General features: G+C 36.4%; 1 protein-coding gene across 4 annotated transcripts in view; it reads left to right on the plus strand.

Annotated features, from left to right (window-relative positions):
• NPAS3 (neuronal PAS domain protein 3) overlaps positions 1-20,745 on the plus strand; it is a 799,363-nt gene that overhangs the window by 243,024 nt on the left and 535,594 nt on the right. For 2 of the 4 annotated variants that reach the window (XM_032481857.1, XM_032481856.1), the window contains 2 exons: positions 2,624-2,868; positions 2,980-3,030. In XM_032481857.1, the coding sequence (XP_032337748.1) occupies positions 2,624-2,868; positions 2,980-3,030 (296 nt within the window). The remainder of the gene's footprint in view (positions 1-2,623; positions 2,869-2,979; positions 3,031-20,745) is intronic. The other 2 variants (XM_032481854.1, XM_032481855.1) reach the window with 1 other exon arrangement.

Here is a 20,745-nt window from a genome sequence, read left to right on the forward strand (position 1 = left end):
TCACCCTTGGAGCCCATTGGGCTGTTCCCAGTGATCTTGGGCTTTGCCTCCCCTCAGGATTAGTTTTTTTCCTTAGATTGTTGATAAGCCTATACGGTAATAATAATTTCATAATAATTGCCTAATCTTCTACTCACTTTAGTTGAATGGAGAAATTCCTAGTATGAAAATTAGTAATATTAGTTATATAACAAATGATTCCTTTTGTGACCATTGAGTGTCATGTATAAGGAAAATGACAAATAACATCCATGTAAAAATTCCATCAAAATTGGCCTCCCAAATTATTGCCCAATTGCAAAATGAGTCCCTGCTCCATTATTGATCAAATGACATGTTTTATTTGGCTTGCATGATTTTTCAAAATTTTGGTTAGTTACTGTAAAATTAGAACATAAAACTGGAAATGCCATATAAAGATTCAGATTTTGTCTTCTAAGAATAGCAACACCAGGAATCTGGCAACACCAGGAATCTGGCAACACCAGGCGTGCTTTCCCCCAAAGCAGCAGTCAGCTGAAAGTGTGTGTGCTTTCCTTTGCCTGGGCTGTCGTCCTCTGGTTTCCCATAGTCACCATCAGGCCTCTTTACTCATTGACATTCCCTGCCTTAACAGTGCAAGCCCCTGAGTTTGCAGTACCTGCTCTAGAGTTCCATCATAGTCACTTCCTGGGCCAAAGAAAAGAAATTGTAAGTTCAGCACACCTTCTGGAGTAGTATTCAATTACAAGAACACAACAAGAGCAAAGCATCGAACTTGAACCACTGCACTCTACAAGTGGTAGAGAAACGTATCAAATGACTTCGTTCTTTTGGCACAATTGACTCATATGGTATTAGATAGATTACTTTTATTATCTAAAGGGAGAGAGATGAGTCATTGTTTTATCCTAAGATGCTCACCTGGATCTTGATTATCTTATTCTTTGTAAGATTTTGAAGTATCTCTCACTTTATTTACATACTTTTTAACAAGCCAAACTGAGCATTTAAAGAACTGAATGGAGGGCAACTATGATTTTGGGAAATAAATGGTATATCATGTCTTCTTGTAAATTAGTGATATTTCTGCCTAAGATTATCACCAGAGACATCAAGACAAAGTTTTGTCACCTGTGGCTACTGTGACTCTAAAAACGATGGCATCAATTTGTCTAGTTCTGAGAAGTACATTAGTTAGTTAATGTAGAATGTTGTATTAATAGAGTGAACATGAAACTGGCTGGGGTATTAGCCTAGCAAGTATTTGACCAAAGCATTATGGCATCATATAAATTACGTAGATATTCAATAAGATGTTTGACCTGTCTGCAGTGAATACAGTGTTTCCACCATGAACAATAGTTGGATATGCACTAATGTGATACGGAATGTTACTGCCCATATTCTATTAATAGGGATTGGAGCCACACTGCTGAACTCATTTCGATCTGTTCCTCTGGTCTTGCTTCCTTCCTTGTTTCTCTTTCTTCTTATTTTATAATGGGAAACCAGAATGCTGGATTCAAAGATTTTAAATGCCTTCAGTGTCCAAGAAAATGGATACCTAGAAATGATGTTAATAGTACCCTGATACTGTAAATATTGCCCAATTATTTATCATCAGGGCCTGATTTTGAATTTAGTTTTCATCAGACACAAAACAGAGCAATTCAGAGTAGGTGGATTTCTCCTGTAAGATGCTCACACACAACTTCAGGTTGTGCCAGATTCTGCCCTCAGCAGTGTGAGCAAACTTCAAACAGAAATGCACATGAATAGTTAAAGGAAAATGCTGGATCCCACCTGTTGCCTCTTCTGTGAAGTAATATGTCTATAATGTTTATAAATTTTAATAACCCATATAGGGCTTTATCTTTCAACATTAAATTTATATTGTCTTAAAGTTTGACTTTTCTGGGTGGTATATTTTATTCTATAGTATCTTAGAGAATCTGTCCATCTATGAATGTGTGTTCATTAATCAAGAAAGTATTCTCATATCAACCAATTACCAGTGCATTTATAAAGTTACATTGAAATCTTCATTTTTCAATGGATGTTTTCTTTATCTGACTGAAGGTCATGATTCTTACTGAGGGTTGGAAGCACATCCACATTTTACGTGTTGATTCTGTGAACTGTGTTTGTATTTGTGTTTACCCTTTGTTCTCCACAGTGGTAATTGAAATAAAATTTTTTAATGTGCCCTTTTGATGGTTCATGATCCCATAGTGATAACAGTTAAATGAACAAAGCCATTAGTTTAAGAATAGATACATAAAAACAATCCCAGTCCTGTGAATTGCCCATAGATGATAACATCAAGCATCACCTGTAAATCTTACGTCTTAGAAGCATTGAGTGTATCTCAGTACATGGGTGATTGGAGGAAAACACTTCACAAGCAAACCATTCTCAGTATTTCTCATTGCACTTGAGTTTATGTCATACAAGCCCAGAGGGAGAGTTCATGGTTTCAGTGGTCACTGTCTGGAACTCCTTTTACTATGGCCTTGACATTTTGAAGAAGATTTTGGTAGACTTATGCTGGGGAAAAACAGAAGTAAACAGAAAAGCAGTTTCTGTCTGATGACAGTATCACATATTCTAAGTAATGCTTTTTTCACTCCCTTGATTCCAGTTTACAAGCATTGAGAAAAGAGAAGTCCCGGGATGCTGCTCGCTCCCGCCGGGGAAAAGAAAACTTTGAGTTCTACGAGTTGGCCAAGTTGTTGCCTCTTCCTGCAGCCATCACTAGCCAGCTTGACAAGGCCTCCATCATTCGACTTACAATCAGCTATCTGAAAATGAGGGACTTTGCTAACCAGGGCGACCCTCCATGGAACTTGCGAATGGAAGGCCCTCCACCTAATACGTCAGTCAAAGGTAAGATTTAAGCCACTGTTCATCCTGGAATATGATGGTCTATAGGTGTCTCTAAGATGAAATGTTTACCATCATCCTTTCTTCTTTTCCTGCATATCAAATCCTTTAAAGGGATACAAATGTGGAAATCTGAACTCTGCATGAGAAAGACACCATGTGAAGGTGAAATAAACTCTTCTATTTCTATTTTAATTTCAAAAAGTCTCAGCCTAAATATTCTATCATTTTATATAAGGTTTCAGGGAAATGAGAATGAAATTACTTACATTAAAGTGATTCTTGGCTTTAATTTATATTATGCTAATACATGCAAATTATTATTAATGGTTGGAGTATGAGAATATTTGTTAAAGGGAAAGGCTAATGTTTTCTGGGTTTAGTTACCAAAGAGAGGAAGGGAGCAAAGTCCAACTGTGGCAGGCATTTTGAGTAATGATTTTATTGACTAATGAAACAATCAATCTATGTATTAATGCTTCAAGTCTTTATGCATATTGCCTAAAATATATAAATATAAACATGTATTTGTGCTCCCAATCCTTGGTGCAGTTACCCTTAAAACTTATTTAAAAATTTTAGACCTTCACCTTAATACTTAAGAGAGTTATTTTCTTGTGTGTTCTGGAAACTCCTAATGATTTATGACATTTTAAGCACATGACTATGCATGCATATGTTTACTGATGTACGTGTGGTGTTGGCCATTGATTTCCTGTCTTTAATGGTGTGTCATTCAAGTCATAGGGTGGAATCTGCTGGTTTTGTGGGCATTAACTTTGTATCTAGACCCGTGATGAGCATGGAATAAAACTGGACATTCGGTGGAGTTGTAGGCAGGCTCGTCTGGGAGAAGAATTTTTCTGTTAATGTGATTACACCTTGACAGCTACCTTTTGAAGTCCTTGTACTCTTGGCTGTTATAGGAAAGGGTACTGGGGGGAGGGGAAGCTATAAGTTCTTAAAGGATTCAAATTAAAGTCTCAAAAGCAGTGACTATTTACAATTCTGTGCTAAGAGGTGTGGTCATATGACGTCTGTGCTGGTGTGAATCTGTTTATATCTTTGCTGTTGTTATTCAGGGGTTGTGTCTCTTATGCTTATAAGAGAAGGACAATTATAATTCAAATTATAATAGGTTATTTTTCTCTGGAGCAGGTGTTGGCAGACATTTTCTTTAAAGGCCATATAGTAAATATTTTAGTTTTGGGGGAGTACTCAGTTCTGCCACTGTAGCAGGGTATCAGCCACAGGCAACACATGAACAAGAAGATGTGGCTGTGTTCTCATCAGACTGTACTTACAAAGCAGGCAGCTGCCACCAAATTTGGCCCACAAGCCGTAGTTCACAGACTCCTGCTCTAGAGTCTAAGAGTGATATCTGAAGGTTGAGAAGGACATACAGCAGAGATAGCTCTTGGGGGCAGAATGTCAGAAGAAGGTAGCACAAGACAAATAAACCAAAGCACATTCATGCTGTCCTTTTACAGCCTTTCAGCCCTTAAGAATATTGATGTCAACTCAGTAATACCCCAGTCCACGTTTCAGATGCTAAAGTAGTGGTGAATTTTCCCAAGCTGAAGATGTGAATATAATCCTAGTACACATGCAGTGTACTTAAGAGTTTATTCAGTAGGTTGTCTTTGTGTTTATTCTAAATCACGTAAAATGAATGGATAAATACAACAGGTTAGAAATCACACAGTATGCAAAATATATTCTTAATCTTATTCAATTTGAAATATATAGATTGAGGGACTAGACTTATAATAACTTGTTCAGCATACATATCTTTTCTTGCCATCTTTTCTTGAAGGGAGTTGGCAGTTTATAGGCTTCTTTGGTAGTAGTGGCTACCAAAGTAGAAGAATCTCATGTGTCCATGGTCTGTCCATCCTTCGATGATATGATAATCCTGCTTACCTTTAGAATCCTGGCCTTTTAGAGATGCAAAATTATAGATAATACAGAACTCAGCCCTCATTTTACAGCTGAGAGAAATGATGCAGAAAGGGTCTTGGATTATGGCTAATAATTCATTTTTCCTTTGTGACCTTCACTCAACTCAACTTCATAACTACTTACGATGAAGGTGGATAAAAACAAGATAACATATGATCTCTGCTTATAAGGGTGTTTCAGTCTATGGTGAAACATGATGATGTCAGTGAGAAAAATGGGGAGGTTGGGGTGGATATTTAGAAGCCTGGAAGGAGATAACAAATTTTATTATTTAAAAAATTCATCTGCATTATGGCAGAGCGTCCATTTGGGCACATGTATACTCCCTCTGTTAGTAACCTGATGATAGTCTAGAACTAAAGACTATACTGAGTTTTGAGGTATAGGGACTCTGAATGTTTACCTCAGCTCTCCAATGTTGCTAGGAATGCAGTGGGCACTTTCTGTAAGCTGGTTCTGCTGTACGATATATGTATATTTTATAGCTTTACTCTAGTTCTTTAATGCAAACCTGCTACTCATTCTGATCAAACATTCATGAAACAACAACATCAAAAGAAATTCATTTTAATTTATTAAGGCCTTCTATGTTGTGCCCTTGAAGAAGTTCATATGGATAAACAAGCTAATATAAATAGCCTGCAGCACCATTCGAAGTGCAGTTCATAATCCGACAATAAAACCATAGACATTATACTTCGTGCTTCTCCAAGCAGTCTCTTGAATAAACCTAAAGGCATTTGGAAATTTATATGAAAAGTACTTACAAGATCTAGGCAACATTTTTTTTAATGTGATGACTTGTTCATGTTAATAATTAAATTTCAAAGCTTAAATTTAAATTTGTTCCACACAACTATATAGAAATTTAATCATTTAAATTTACTGCTTCAGAGAGGTCCTTTACTCTGCCCTGTGTTCATCACATCATTTCTTAAAAGTCTATAAAGGTTGATGAGTTTGTTTTGTGATGCCCATTGTGTACAGATTATTACAAGTTATGCTTGCAGAAAGAACACTCAGGTGACAGTGTGTAATATGTCCCGAGTCAATTACTTCATGGAAATGATGTGTTAAGCAATTGGAAGGTAACGGATAGTTTTTTCCATTATTTTAGAAATATCTATATTGTTATAATACAGATCAAATCTACAATGAACATTATGCATTATTCAAGAAATGACCAGGCATTCTCAGCAGTGTTTCAGCTAAATAACTGATGATTGTAACCTTTAAAGAAATCTCATTGTGGTGACTGTTGGTAAATCACTTCTCCATTCATGGTAATCTCTATTTAGAGGCTATCTAGAAACCATTATATCTTTTATTAATCTTAAAAGCAATGGCTGCTGATTTGACATTTGCTAAAACTAGATAAATTTTCTGTCTTTCTAATACCACAGACTTCAGTCAATTTTTGGAGTATCTCTCCTGCAACTCTATTAATCCAGGAATATTTACCACTGTAAGCATAAGGTTTATTTCAATTTAAACATTGCAGCTTTTAAACAACAATTTGCCTATATGTGTGAAAGGGCAGAATGCTAAAATACATAAAACGTAAGACCGTTTTAGCCTTTGGAAGGGAACAGTTGAGAAATACACAAGACACCTGGTGATTAAAATCAACTGAACACATTAGGAAAGAACTTTAATATTTTCATGAAATTTCCCTTCACGATTTCAGGCATCTATTTTGAATTAAGCGGTAAGATGTCTTCAAGAAGAGAGACTTGAAGGTCTCTATTTAAGCAACATGTAATCTGTCCTTCGCCAAAGACCAGACTGTTACTTAAGCAGTGATGTGTAATGGATTCATTTAAGTTAGTCATGTAGAGTTAAGTAAGAATAGGACATCCTTCAGAGTAACACTGAATTACTATTATAATGGTGGTCCCCAAGATTTAGGTAGCATTTTATAACCTGGCCCTATTTCCGTAGAAGGTAAGGTTTCTGAGACAGTCTGAGTGATAGGTCTTCTTGGTCTAAGCAGCTCAAAGGTCTTCGGATTCCTGTTCTGGCATTTTACTGTGTGCTGACACACATATTCCTCTACCAAGTGACATTCATGTTTGAGGGCAAGTGTCATACTCCTTGTTATTAAAGAAACACATAAAATGAAAGTTCTTAGAATCAGTACATGGCAGTACAGTGTGCTAGCCAGTGGTATTAATTTTTCTTTTTTTTTAAACACAGGAAAATGGGAGAGCTCAGCATGAACGCTTAGGTTCTGAACAAGAGCTTCCTCTAGGGCTAGGAGAGTAGGATGGAAGATGAAAACTTGGTGCTTGCTTGGTTCCTCTTCTTACCTCCATCATCCTCAGTAGACTGAGAGCCTGACTCCCTGCTCTAGTCTCTAGTTTCATTTGCCTCAATCCAAGTCAGTGGTGGTATCAGTTGGAAACAGAACCATCTAAAAGCTGAGCTTCCAGTGTCCATTTCTGTTTAGTTTGCTAGCAGGTGCCAGATTGTACTACTATATAGAAATATGTGATATAATTTCCTTCTCTTACATATGCTTCCAGGAAGGCTTTCTAATACATGGTATTACATTTTTCTGGTGAGGTTATGACTTTTGAAAGTTCATTTAAGAACTAACCTTTTATTTTTTCTTTTAGTTTTACATCATGATGGGAAGAACAGTGTTGATACTGCCATACTTCCTCAGGATCTCCATCTCTGACACTGGACAGGCAGGACTTTCTGACAAATGTGGGCTTAATGGTGGTAGAGTACATCTCTGAGACTCCAATTCTGTAAAGTTTCACATGTTGTTAGGAAAAGCTTTGATAGCTCTGAAGGGGGAACTCCAGTCCACTTTTAGCATGAAGACTATAAAAAGCATTGCTGGTTTCTTGCCGCTTGCCACTGTCAAAGAGTTTGAGTGGTCATCATTATTTTCAGTGCATCTGACACTATTGAGCATCCAGAATTAACCCTCAACTCCAAACACTGACTCAGGGAAAGCGTATTTGTGAGAGTGTGACTATGAACATGAGAATATTCAGATGTACTAGTTAGCTATTACCAGGGCAATAAACAATCACAGTATCTCAGTAGTGTGCCACAAAGCTTTTACTCCTCATACAACTACAGGTAGTCTGGAGATTGGCAGGTCCATGCTGGGCTTAGCTGGGTGGTTCTACTTCTTGCCACAGCTCTGGCTGGGCTTGACCTCTGCCTTAGGGTTCAGCTAAGGTCTGCCCCCTGTCAAGGCATCCTACATCAGGATTCATCAAACTCCCTCTCTCCATGGTCATCCTTTTTTCTCTAGCAATACCGAATACCCCAGACTGAACATTTATGCCTTCGTACATGCCATCATCTGACTGGATTGTCCTTTTCTTTCTTTTGGTTTTGCTGAAGTCCTATTCATCTTCTAAAACTCAGCTCAGATGTTACTTTCCTGGAATATCTTCTCTCCTTCCCTAGAACATCAGTCATTTCTTTCTGTAGATTAGTGTTATACCTTTTCTTGCTTAAGTATCAACTCATAATTCTTTTCCTTATATACTTGTCTCTATATTTAGACTGTGAGCTATTTGATGGAGCAGTCGGGTCATCTTATATATGTTTATATCTCCATGTGCAGTAGCCAGTAAAGTAAGTATTTAACCATATTTTTAAATCAAGTTGTATAGAATTGGATTGTCTCCTGGTATTGGTCTTAGCAGAGTTAAAACAGTGCTGATGAGAGCTATGGGTGGGCCTGTGTCATAGACTAGGAAAAGGAGAAATAAAGGAGATGGAAAATAAAAGGAAAGACAGAAGGAAAAATGGAGGGAAAATGATGGGAATAGCATGAAACCAACGGGAAAATCAACAGTGTATGGAGTGGTAGCCCACCCCTGCCCCTGCCCCACAGGATGAATCCCTACCCTATAATGGCCTTCCTCTAACAATATGTTTCTCTCATGTAATGTACAGGCTGAGGAGTTGAAAAAAAAAATAGCGTTGAGAAACCCTAAGTCTCTTGCGTGTATGCATTCAAATCTGTTCAACACATATCTGAGTACCTTCTCTTACTAAGTCCTCTGAGTCTTCTGCTGAATATTGTGGGGAATATAGAGAAAGTTTAAGACATGATCCTTACCTTGGAGGTATTTACTGTTCCTTGAGAAATAAATGTGGAAAAAAAAAAAAAGGGAGGAAGGCAGGAAGAGTTTTTGATAAGATTAAATATCCCATGTGACCCTGGTTAAAAAGCCCTATCTAGACCTCAGATTTCTCATTTGGATTTTCTTTTTGTCAGTGATTCTGATCTGGATGATTACTTACCCTCTCTTCCAAAACCTCAGATTTCTTAGAAAGGATTTAGTAATTACTGTCTCATCTTAGCCTCTCCTGGGACTGCTGGCTTTCTTGAAGCTGTTTATTACTAATTTCAAAAGCCTCAAGCTCCATCTCTTCACACTACTATTTCTATTTTCCTTCTTTTACTTAATTCCCCTTTACATGAAGGTCAGTGTCTCCCTTGTGCTGTAGTTTAAAAAATATTTGGCATAGGTTTTGCTCATAAACTTTTATCTATTGATTATCAAGATTTGCTTAAGTATAATCATTATAACTAAAAGAATAATAAGACAGCACACAATGTAGTTTTTAGTAAGTTGAGTATATGACATAAATAAACTATGAATCTAGAACTTTGTATCTTTTTGATTTGCTTTTGTTCTTGACAAATTTTAGGGAACATAATTACGTTCTGTATCACATCCAACTTATTTTAAGAAGTCCGCCAGTTCTTGATAATGTAGTATTTCAGTCGTGGCATCCTGTGGCATTGCCTTATACTGCATTGTACTCAACTTACTTAGGACTTTCAAGTTTATGTGCTCTGTTCTTGAGGGCTTGAATTCTTTAATGTGCTTTTGTTAGCCCTATCACCTCTTGCAAAGCACAATATATGGTTTCAGCACTCTGCAGATAACATATTTCATGGGTATAGCAAAGAAGGAGTCACCTCTGACTGCTTTGTATGATTGAAATTGTACTGTGGCTTTAATTTTCAGAAACAGCTTTCTAGATACTGTGCATAAGTCTTAGCTGTACCTTAATAAACATGTGGTGACCTCCACTTGTAAAACTAACGTGGCTTTGAATACTGATTGACTGCAGCTTTTCACATCCCTTCTGGGTCCATAATATGTCAGTGAATGTCAGGGCCTGGGGCAGAAGAAGGCCAGCAGAATCTTAGGTTTAAGGATCATACAGATCATCTGTTTCGACCCCTTTGCTACTGTGCTGAGCAAACTGATGTGGAGGGATGTTTAGTGATACAAAGTCGGTAACAAGCTTGGGACTGGAATTTGAACCTCTGGATTCCCAGTTCAGCACATTTTCTTCCATTAATAAAGAGTATTTTCTTTCTAAGTTTAGCATATGTCACCAGTTGTCCATTGGTATCCCTTTTTCCTTTTTATATTATACATGAACTTACGTGCGTATATATGGGTCATGTGTAGCAGTCAGCCCTTTCTAAATCACGTGTTCCCATTGTTTCAAAATTCATAAAACATGTTTAGGCTATTCAAAGGCAAAGGAATTAAAACTCGATGAGAACAATTATTTCAAAAAGGTATTAAATGCTAAAATTAGGGGAAGCTGGGTGAAGAGTATATGGGAACTCTGTACTAACTCTGCAACTATTCTGTAAATCTAAAATCATTCCAAAATAAATGGTTGTTTTTTAAAAAGCACTATAATTTACTCTAATGACAGAAACATAAGAAAAACAGACCTCCCCCCAAATGGTACCGTGTTGTGTCCCAGTTTCTGCCTTTTTCCTGTGGTCACTGTTGAGTCCTCACAGCCTTCTCCAGGGCTTCATTGTTGGCTGTCTTGTTAAAGAAGTGGGATTAACTGACAATTACAGCAACAATCAGGATATGGAAGAAAGACAATTGATTCAACTGTTTACATATACTTTTCTTAAAAACTTTATAAATGACTTAATTTCATCAGTAAGGAGTCATATGAGCGTATAGGTACACACTGGTTATTCTCTCCTTTTTTCACTTAAAGTTAAGACTGTAGCTACATTGTCTATTCTTCTGAACTTGGTCAAAGATTGCCCAAAGGGGGAGTTAAGAAGCCAAGACAGAAACTATAGAGTTCTAGAACAGGGTCGGCAAAGTTTTTCTGTAAAGGACCAGACAGTAAATAATTTAGCCTTTGTGGGCCACAGAATCTCTGCTGCAGCTGTTCACCTCAGCCGTGACAGCACAAAGGCAGCCACAGACGGTTCATAACTAAATGAGTAAGGCTATATTTGAATAAAACTTTATTTGTGGATACTGAATTTGAATTATGACAGGTCATAAAATGTTATTCTTAGGAGTTTTTTAAATGTTTAAAAACATTTTTTTAATTCTTAGTATATGGATTGTGCAGAAACATGGCAGGCTGAGTTTGACCTGCAGACTGTAGTTTGCCAGTTCCAATAAGGAACGTTAGAATCTGAAAGGACTTAGGTGCTTTTTTAGAACCCATGGTGGCAAGAAGCGTACTGCTAGTTTAAAAGGTTAAGTCCTTGTAAAATAATTATAAATCAATAAAAAAAAAAAGTTAAGTCCTGTGTTGTAAAGGTATAGTGGTAACAATGAATGGCTAGTAAAGTAGGTTTTAAAAAATCATCTTCAGAGCTAATGTTTGTTCATATAATCTACTTATGACAGTGGCCAACATAACTAAATTGTGAGCCAGCCAGGGGTGTCGTGTTGCGTATTTTGCTAGGTTTCCATGGATATACGGTATCTTCTGCATTGAATGAGCTGAAAAATGAAGTGTAAGTCATATTAAGTCATTGGTATTGTCTGGCTTACTGTTTTTCTCTGCTTTCTCAATTTAATGTTGCATATGATTCAAACTAAGGCTATTCAGACAGTCTTCTCTCAGATGTAGGATCTTATTAAAGAGACACATGATTAAAGCTTTGTCTATCCAAGACTATTGTTTGGTCATTTTGACTTAACTGAAATGACCAGCTGTTTGATTAGTCAAATAATTGCTGTGATTTATTTTCCCACATAATTTATTGTTTTTCTGATTCAGCTAGTGGAGTTAAGGCATGATATGGCTGTAACCATCATGAAAAACCTATTAGAAATAAGAAATCTGAGATTTGTATATCAAGAATCCAGTGTTACTATTAGCATTAGAATGAATAAGGTGGGCAAAGCTGAGCTAGTCATTTCCAGGTAGCATTGAACATACCTCCCAAACCATGTGTACATACAGTGGAGACATACGGCTAAATTGTCTAGTGTAATTTAATTTCCACAACTTACTAACTTAAACATTTCACTAAAGGAACAAAGCACAGTCACTGAGAAATAGCTGTCGTGGTCTCTGCCATTGTCCACTGAGATCGGTGTTGAGTGAGTGCTCCAGGGTGAGCACTACTGTCTGAAGTAGTTGGAAGAAACGAAAATTCATGGTTTCACAGTCATCATTTGCCAAAGCATTGCCGAGACTTAAAGTGTTCAGTGATGTTTTGTAATTAAAGCACATCCCTCATATGTAATTTTACAGTTTGTGAAATAAGGCTGTGTTGAATATCAGCACTGATGATGAAAACAGACTGTGTACACAGTTTGGGTTTTATATAAATACTTTAAAATACTGGCTTTCTTCTATAAAAATAGATGAGTAGTATCCAGGTTTTTACAGGAGTTTTAGCATAAAAGCAAAATTGCTATCAGTTTCCATTTCAAAAGAGACATGAAGCTCTCATAACAAAATGTGTGAAGTGCAGTATATTCTAGAGAGTTAGAAGGGAACCTGGGGTGCGGACACAGGTGAGCCTCACTTTAGGCACACTCAGGAACTTCTGTAAAGCGGTGCAGGGATGCTTTCTTAGCTGACGCCTGGCCTAGCATGTTCTTCATTGTATGTCCTGTGGACACTGAGCTCCTGAAGTCGCAGGAAAACCTGTAACAATTGCTTAGCCTTTGCTGGTCCATGATTTACATTTGCTGAGCAGTCAGATCAAACCTCCTTGCTGTGAGTCACTACCTCTTTTTTTTTTTTTTTTTTTTTTTTTTTTTGCTGTATGAACATCTTCTCTTGGAAAAGTTAGATAATACCTTTACTAAGGTTAGAGAAGAGAACTCTTGCAGGGAGTTCTAACAACCCATAGCAAAGGCACTGTCATGGTAAACAAGGCCAGTGGAGCCAGCAAAGTGTATGAATGCTGGGGAAACTCATCATCTCAGTCATCTTAATGGGTCTTGAATGCCTGGTTAGTAGCAATGTCTTGGTCGGTGAATTTGGATGCTCCTGAGTTCAGATCTTTGTGACTCTGAACAAGGTGAAATCTCTTTGGCCTCAGTTTTCTTTTTGAAAAAATGATGCAGTTGGGCCTGAGAATCCAACTGGTCTGTACTGCAGTGAGTCTAGACTGTTTTGGGTGGCTTAAGTTTATATGGAAACTGCCAAAGATGTGTTAGGATTCTTATTGATGATTTTTATCATGTGTAAAAATAATAATAAGTTTTTTTTTTTTGATAAGGAAGATTTTACTTCCAAAATGATGTTAATCAGAAGGAAGAGACTGTCAGCAAGTAGTATTTATTTTGAAATACTTTGGGGGTTTCTAACATGTAAAAAGTCTTAACTTGTATCATAGGACAGAATAGAGAAATTGAGAGCCTTTCTTAAATAACACAGGTGATTTGGTGAAATTAAGTCAATTTAATGTTATTTTATTGCTAAAAATAACAAGGTCTATGAAAGTTGATTATGTAAATTATTAATATGTGGCTATTTCATTGAGATGATAAGAAGACAAATTCATGCTTAAAATAGTTTGTATCTGAAATGAAGAATGAAACAATGGATATAGTTGTCATTTCCTTCCTCAGAATTTTGACTTTATGGATAAAATTTTATAATAGGTTTTAGGGTAACAGTTTTGTTGTTGTCATCAGAGATCAGGAATGGGTCCTATTTCTTTTTCCATTTTACTCACCTATTCATCCTGTAAGTGTTTGATTGTTTAATAAATTGCAAGACTCTACACTAGGCTTCATGGGGAATGCAAAGGGAAAAAAACTGAACCCTTTCCTTTAGGAGCTTATAGTCTAATGGGAGTGACACACATGCTCACACAATAATAAGGAAAGATATTATTCATATTGAAAGAGGTCTAAGCAAAGTACTTGTGCAGTAACAGACAAGGATTAATGGCAAATGGGTAGACCAAGAAGGTAGCCTTAAAGATGGGTAGGATTTTAAATTGCAGTTTTTCAAAGGTGAGCATACAGAATCTTTGTCTTAAGTCTTAAATGAAGACTTTGTCTAAGTCTTAAATAAAAGCTTGTCCAAGTCTTTATTTTAGATTCCTATTGGTGCTGGATAATCTAATATGCATAAATGTTAAAGCTGTAAACGTAGTGACATTTCATGAAACTTGTGGTCCCTTAGTTAAGTAAGCTTGTGAAGGTTGTTCCTTTAAGAAGAGAATTTTAAACCGAAAATGCAAATACCGTGTAGAACACAGAATACTTGTGTATATATCTATAATCTGACCATAATCTCAAATAAACCAAAAGCTTGACTCATATACCATACTTATAAGCCAAAAGCTTAACAAAATATAACGTTCTAGTATTATTTTTCTCCAGTATCTTAGCTTTTTATAGAGGTGGAGGGAAGGCTGGAATGAGGTGTATTTTTAAATTTCACAATCCTAATGTATGTAGTTGATAGATTAGCATCTAAGCCCTGGATATAGAAAGGCTCAGATCAGAAAGTAGCTGCTATCCTGGGAGCCTTGCAGAGGAACGGCCAAAGTTCACGCATACCACTGGAGCAGTGGCTGGGTCAAGTGCTTACCTTGGAACCTGGCTCACACACATCCCACTAAGCCTGTAACATTGGAAGGGAAAACTGGATGGCATGGAAGAGAATGTTTTGTACTTTGATTTCATTTAAATTAGCACAAAGGGAGGGAACAATTTTGCTTCACATGTGAAGTCAGTCATTTCTTGGGTTGCTAGCTCAATGTTTTAGCAGAACAGCTGTTCAGTACAATGTGGCTTTCTACAAGCAATATTTCTACTGCTAGAAAAGTGGCAGTCTGCCAAAGAGAGTGCCCAGACCAACCCCTAAACAAAAAAAAAATCCTTTGTCAACGACTCTAATAATTTGTACAATTCAGGAAAGGGGGGGTGTTGCACAGTCTTTGCAGATGTGCATTTATGATGCTATTTTTAAGCAGAGCAGCATGAAAGAATAGATTGATACAAATTGTAAGTTGATCATTCATTTTAAGCATTTGGCTTCTGCTCTTGCTAAAATTTCATCCTGTGTAAAGAAAACACAGCCAGCCTTGTAACGAGGTAAGGCAGGGTGTGACAACAAGATGAAATTCTTTATTGTTAAACCTGTGATGCTTGCTCAAAAACAAAAAGCTTTGGGGTCCTTCCCCCCCCAACCCCCACCGCTAAGGAAACAAATGCAGTTTTCTGATCCCCCCTCAGTAGAAACTTGCTATCCTTCAGCATTTTGAGGAAAATAAACTCTTAATGAGCCTGCATTCTTTTACAGCAGTCCATTCTCTGAAAATGAGTTTAAGTGCTGAAGGAAATGCCAGAAGCATTTACACAACCAGAGCCAAATTAATATGTGTTAATTCTCTGTGGTTTAACATCATAGGCGCCATGCAGTTTTTCTAGTAGCAAAACCAGTCTCGTCTCAGATCTGTCTTCTGCACTCTGGTTCTCCAAAGTCTACAGCAACAGACACTGCAAGCTTTGACTCCAGTGATGAAGTTAAGAAAATAAAATGGTTTTTATAAATTATAGGCCCCTGGGAAAGGACTCTCAAAGTTCCCTTAACAGCAGAGGATAAAATCTGATAGAATCCTCATCTTTCATTTTTATTCAACAATACAGATGATGTTTATATCATAGAATTAGACCATTTACTATATATTATTAAAATAGAGAATAATATACTTATAATGGAATAAAATTTAATATTGACTCATTCAGTAAGGGTGATCATAGAGCAAAGGCAACCTTGGAAGGTTTGCAGGCTTGATCAAAATCTTCCTTTAATTTGGGGAGTTGGGCTATTTATTGTTTTTTAAAATATCCATTCTTTTCATATTCTAAGTAGTATAAAAAATGCTCAGTTAAATGGAGTTCTGTGCATTATTAAACAAGGAGTATTTTTGCTTCACTCAGGATGCAATCCACCCATATTATGCTGTCCCCTCAAATTTTAACATATATATATACAAAATTTCATTTATATATCTAAATGAAAAAGCATTAACTTTGATATGGGAAATTACTAAGATAGGTTATTTTTCTCTGTTAATAAACATGTATTTTTTAAATTAGCTACTCAGGTAACCTGCTTTATCATACAAATTGATACTCCAGTATTTTTAAAAAATGTTTCCTGAGTTTAATAAGGATTTACAGTGACAGTTAAAATTCTTAACAATTCTAGATTGTGTGTGTGTGTAGCCCTCAGTGTAGGGGTACTGCACTTTGAAATACAACTCCCAGACAAATTGTTTATAAAATGTTCTTTTATAAGTAAGTTAATGAAGATCACATTTCTTATATACTCGAGAAATTCTCTAGTTAAAGGATTTCTGTGGCAATCAGATTTTATAAAAACTGAGTTCTTTCAATAAGGCAGATGGTGTTCTCCCCAAATTATATTTTACGTTCATGAGTTCTATTTTAAAGTTTTTTTAAAGTAAGAAAATGGAAATATAAACAATAAATTTACATTAATGACTTGTGTCTAATGGCAGTATATTTCAGGGAAATATTGGGAGGCACAACAATATCCATATCACCATTTTGTTGCCTTACTCATATCAGGTATTACTTGAGTGGTTTAAAGAGTTGACACTTTTTTGTTGTTCAAGGATGGAGATCTACGATCACTTTTTACACTTCTGCATTATATTTTCCCAAAAGCATGGAACCAACATACCAGTCTTTATAGTGTAGAAAGGCATTTTCTGGTATGAATTGGGTAGAAATACAGTGCAAAAGATACTGCAGATCATGATCACATTTCATACTTATAAAATTCCTTAAGATGAGCATCATTTTCCCTTCTGGATGTAGAGTTCTTTTTAATTATTCCTGCTCTCTATGTGCAGAAGGTAAATAAGTGAGAAGAAAAGGGGGGTATTCAAAGACTCTTTGTTAAAGTGAACTTATATGCTTTGTATATTGACCACTTTTACCAAATGAAAGTCATTTGGTTTGGCCCATGATATATGTAAGTTGTTCAGGAGCCCTAAATCCATTAATATTAACCTCTTTACAAAAAGCAAGAAAGACTAAAAAATTGCTTTCTATAAATTTTTGTCTGTCACGATTCATGTAAAACTCCCATAGAGACCACTGTATGTGTGTAGAAACCATACCATCCTGTCTTATCAACCACTAGGTAATGATTGCATCCCAGCAAAAATAAACCGAATGAAACTGGCAAACAGACAGTTGTTTAGATCGGGGTCCAACTGATGTCAGTATCATTGTTTTTGTTAGCCTGTGAGTAAATTAACTCCGTGACAAGCAGAAAAACATTTGGTTTCAGTTTCTAGACTTCATCTAGCCATAACCGTCTTGCTTGGCCAAGGTCTGGGGAGTAAGAGTGTGTGTGTGGAGAGAGGATCTCATCCCTACAATAGAGCATGTGCTGTTGACATAACAAATAACTCAGCTACACTCACACACTTAACTCGCAGTTATTTGTAAGTTGAAACCATATTATGAGGTTATAGTTCCATAGTACACTAAATTTTTATCATGATTTTTCACAATGTGAGACATTATGCTATGAAACAGTGAGACAACTTGCCCGGTGTCGGGTTTATAATCTCCCGATCTCATTAGTTCTCTGCTGAACTCATTCTCCTCTTGTACATTGCTCTCTCTTTTGAATTATGTCTGTAGCAAACCTCACTCTTCGTGCGATTAATGAAAGTTGATATGATAGTGAAATCTGAGTTCCCAGACTTTGTTCTGCAGCCACCTCTGGGCTTCCTTCTACTTGGAATATTCCTCCCACCCCTTCTTTGCTCCCTGTCTAAACTATTCCTTTGAGGTGCTACATTTTATGATCTTGCTCAAGGAATTACAGGGCAAAATTGTCAGCAGTGGTAACATTTTAAATAACGGTTAAGCAATGCTCAGAAGAGCAGCCAGTCTAAATCAGATATTTGAGTACAGGTTTCTCAAAGATCTTGATATTTCATTTGGTTTCTAGGGCATGTAGCACTGGACAGTGGATTTGGGGGCTGAAGAAAACTCCCTATTGCATTTTAAACATACACCCTATAAGGATAACACACCCTGTGTGTATGACAAGCCTTATATCCATGTTGATTGTGTGCTATGCATCTCTGGTGCTAATGTTAGTCACCTGATTTGCTGAGAACCAGAACTAATAACCTTTTCAAATGCTGTCAAATTGCGACAAATCCTAGACCAATCAAATTATTTAAGTGATCATCGATCATTTATTTGATATTTTAATTTTGATTGTGTCTACTTCAAGGACTTCTTGATATTTTTTTAGTCTTAGCAAGACCACAAATGCCAAAGAGTAACATAGTTCATAAATTTCACCAACAATGAACACAGAATGCTGTAAATTAGCTTTATTTAATATGACTTTAAAAGAAATGAATGGCCTTTCGCATAATTACAGACATAGCAGACACAGTGGAAATTGAGGGGAAAACACCTGATTAGAAGGTACATCTAACTATGTTATATGTCTGTTTGGAGTGTGAAGGGATCTGATTAGATTTCTCAGTAGTGAAGGAGACAGAAGCTCTCACATGCAGGTTGCCCTACATTTTAGGTTGCTAATGATTTCATTTTAATGTCACCGTTTAGTTTCATACTGATCATTTATACTGACAAAAAGGAAGAAAAGAAAACAAGGAACCTGTCATCAATCATTCATTTAATCAAGTAGCAAAAGTAGACAAATAAACATACTGAGTTAATTATTCTTCTGTATGTAATGATTGACAATAAAGTTAATTTATGCCCATTTTAACCCTTTATTGTTTAGTGCTGTTAGAATTAATAGCTATTAGCAGTTGTAGAAAGGACTTAGGGTGACTTTTTCTTTTCTAAAGTGCCTTAAGAAAATTCATTTGTCATAGTTAAGGCAAATCTATTTTGATGAAGAATTGTAGTTATTTGCATCTAAGCATATTAACTCCATGCTACCAAATGAAATGAACAATTACGTTGGTCTGCCTCCTTTGTATTACTCTTATTCAGACTCTTAAGTGAACACTTTGCTCTTTGCATTGTGTATTTTTAATGCGTAAAAAGATTTGTAACCAGATACAAGTATGCTGTTAATTCAAATGTGTATTAGATACAACACTAATGGAAAAGAAGTATTAGTGACAACAAAACACTAAAACATATATCTAAGTTAAAAGGATCCATGAAAGTTCTAAAAACCTATTTTTGGTTTGTCAGCATTTTTTCTCAACTTCCCAGAGAAAGTTCTTCTGGTGACTATTCTTTTTTAAAAAAATCAGTAATTATTTTTGTTATACTTCTCATAAATAAGTGTATTCTTTGGGTGAGTGTAGATAATAAATCTAAGTTGTCTAAATATTTCCTCTAGAATCTTTCTAGCACCCTTGTCTAAATCAGTCTGCAGACAAGAAATGGGGAAGCAAGAAGCGGCTGTCATAGATTTGGAGAGTAAATAGGGCTTTAATTTTGATTAAAATGGTTGTTTAAGGATTTGAAGGCACAAAGAAACGGTGGGTTCCTTTATGATTAGAGGTGTGTTTCTCTTAGATGCATCTTATACGATGACCCTTCCCTTAACAGTTGTGATGTTTAGTGTAGCTGAATTCTGACCATTTGCTATTGTACGTTCTCTCCCAGCTCTCGTGTTTGCTCCGGTGCGAACAGGGTAGGTCTGGATTTGAGGTGGACCACGGGGGCTGAGCGGGGCCAGACTAGAGGCATGGCACACAGAGACATGTTTTGTGTCCGGTCTCGTCTCTGCCAAAAAGAACAGAAGTTTAAGTAGTTCTACTTGGCTTTTTATCATGTCTGCTATCAGTTCAGAAATCTACATCCATAAATAACAAGTTACAGTAGATTTCGAGCTCATGTCACTATTCCTTGATTCTCATATTATGTCTTGTTGCTCATGTGGTTCTGTGCTTTCTATAAATGTTTGACTTCAGAGGTTTTGCTCGCAGGGATTTCTGACATCTCGGATAGGGTCTTGTAGTCATATGTTTTGGCAAAGTAAAAATTAGAAAATACATGAAGTTTGAATTTTAAGCTACAACCTAGATAAAATGAAATGTTTGTAAAAATATGATTGCCCACATTTATTGTTGACAGTAATTATATTCAGTGAACGAAGTCCTCTTCCTCCTCACCCCTGTTCCTGCCATAAGCACCTTTAAACTTCATTAATTTCTGTACAAATGCATTAAAGAGAAACCTTTTTACTCTGTTTTGTCTTTTGTTTGGCCTCCTTTACCTGTATGCATCAATTAAGCAGTAGTATGAATGAAAGGTAGGAATTTGTGGCCTTTTTGTTCACAGAAATAATGGCTGATCTCTTTAGCTTTTGTCCAGTTTATGGCTTTTCTTTTTCATTCACAGAACAATCTGCAGCTAACAGATTAAGTATAATGCAGCTTGTTAACACGCTGTTGTCACAGTAAAATCTACAACTCTGTTCTTCCCTTCCTTGGAGAACTCTTCAGTGTTCTTTTCTGACTTAAATTTGAGAGGGACAATAAAAACTGGGGAGGGGGGAAAATAGCAAACAATCTCCAAGTGGGTGGTATACACACACATATATTTCTCCAAATACAGACATAGTTTTGAAAAGAAATATTTGAATGGAAATATTTAGTACAAATCTACTTTTGTT

Source organism: Camelus ferus, chromosome 6 (genome assembly GCF_009834535.1).
Source record: "Camelus ferus isolate YT-003-E chromosome 6, BCGSAC_Cfer_1.0, whole genome shotgun sequence".
NCBI lineage: Eukaryota > Metazoa > Chordata > Mammalia > Artiodactyla > Camelidae > Camelus > Camelus ferus.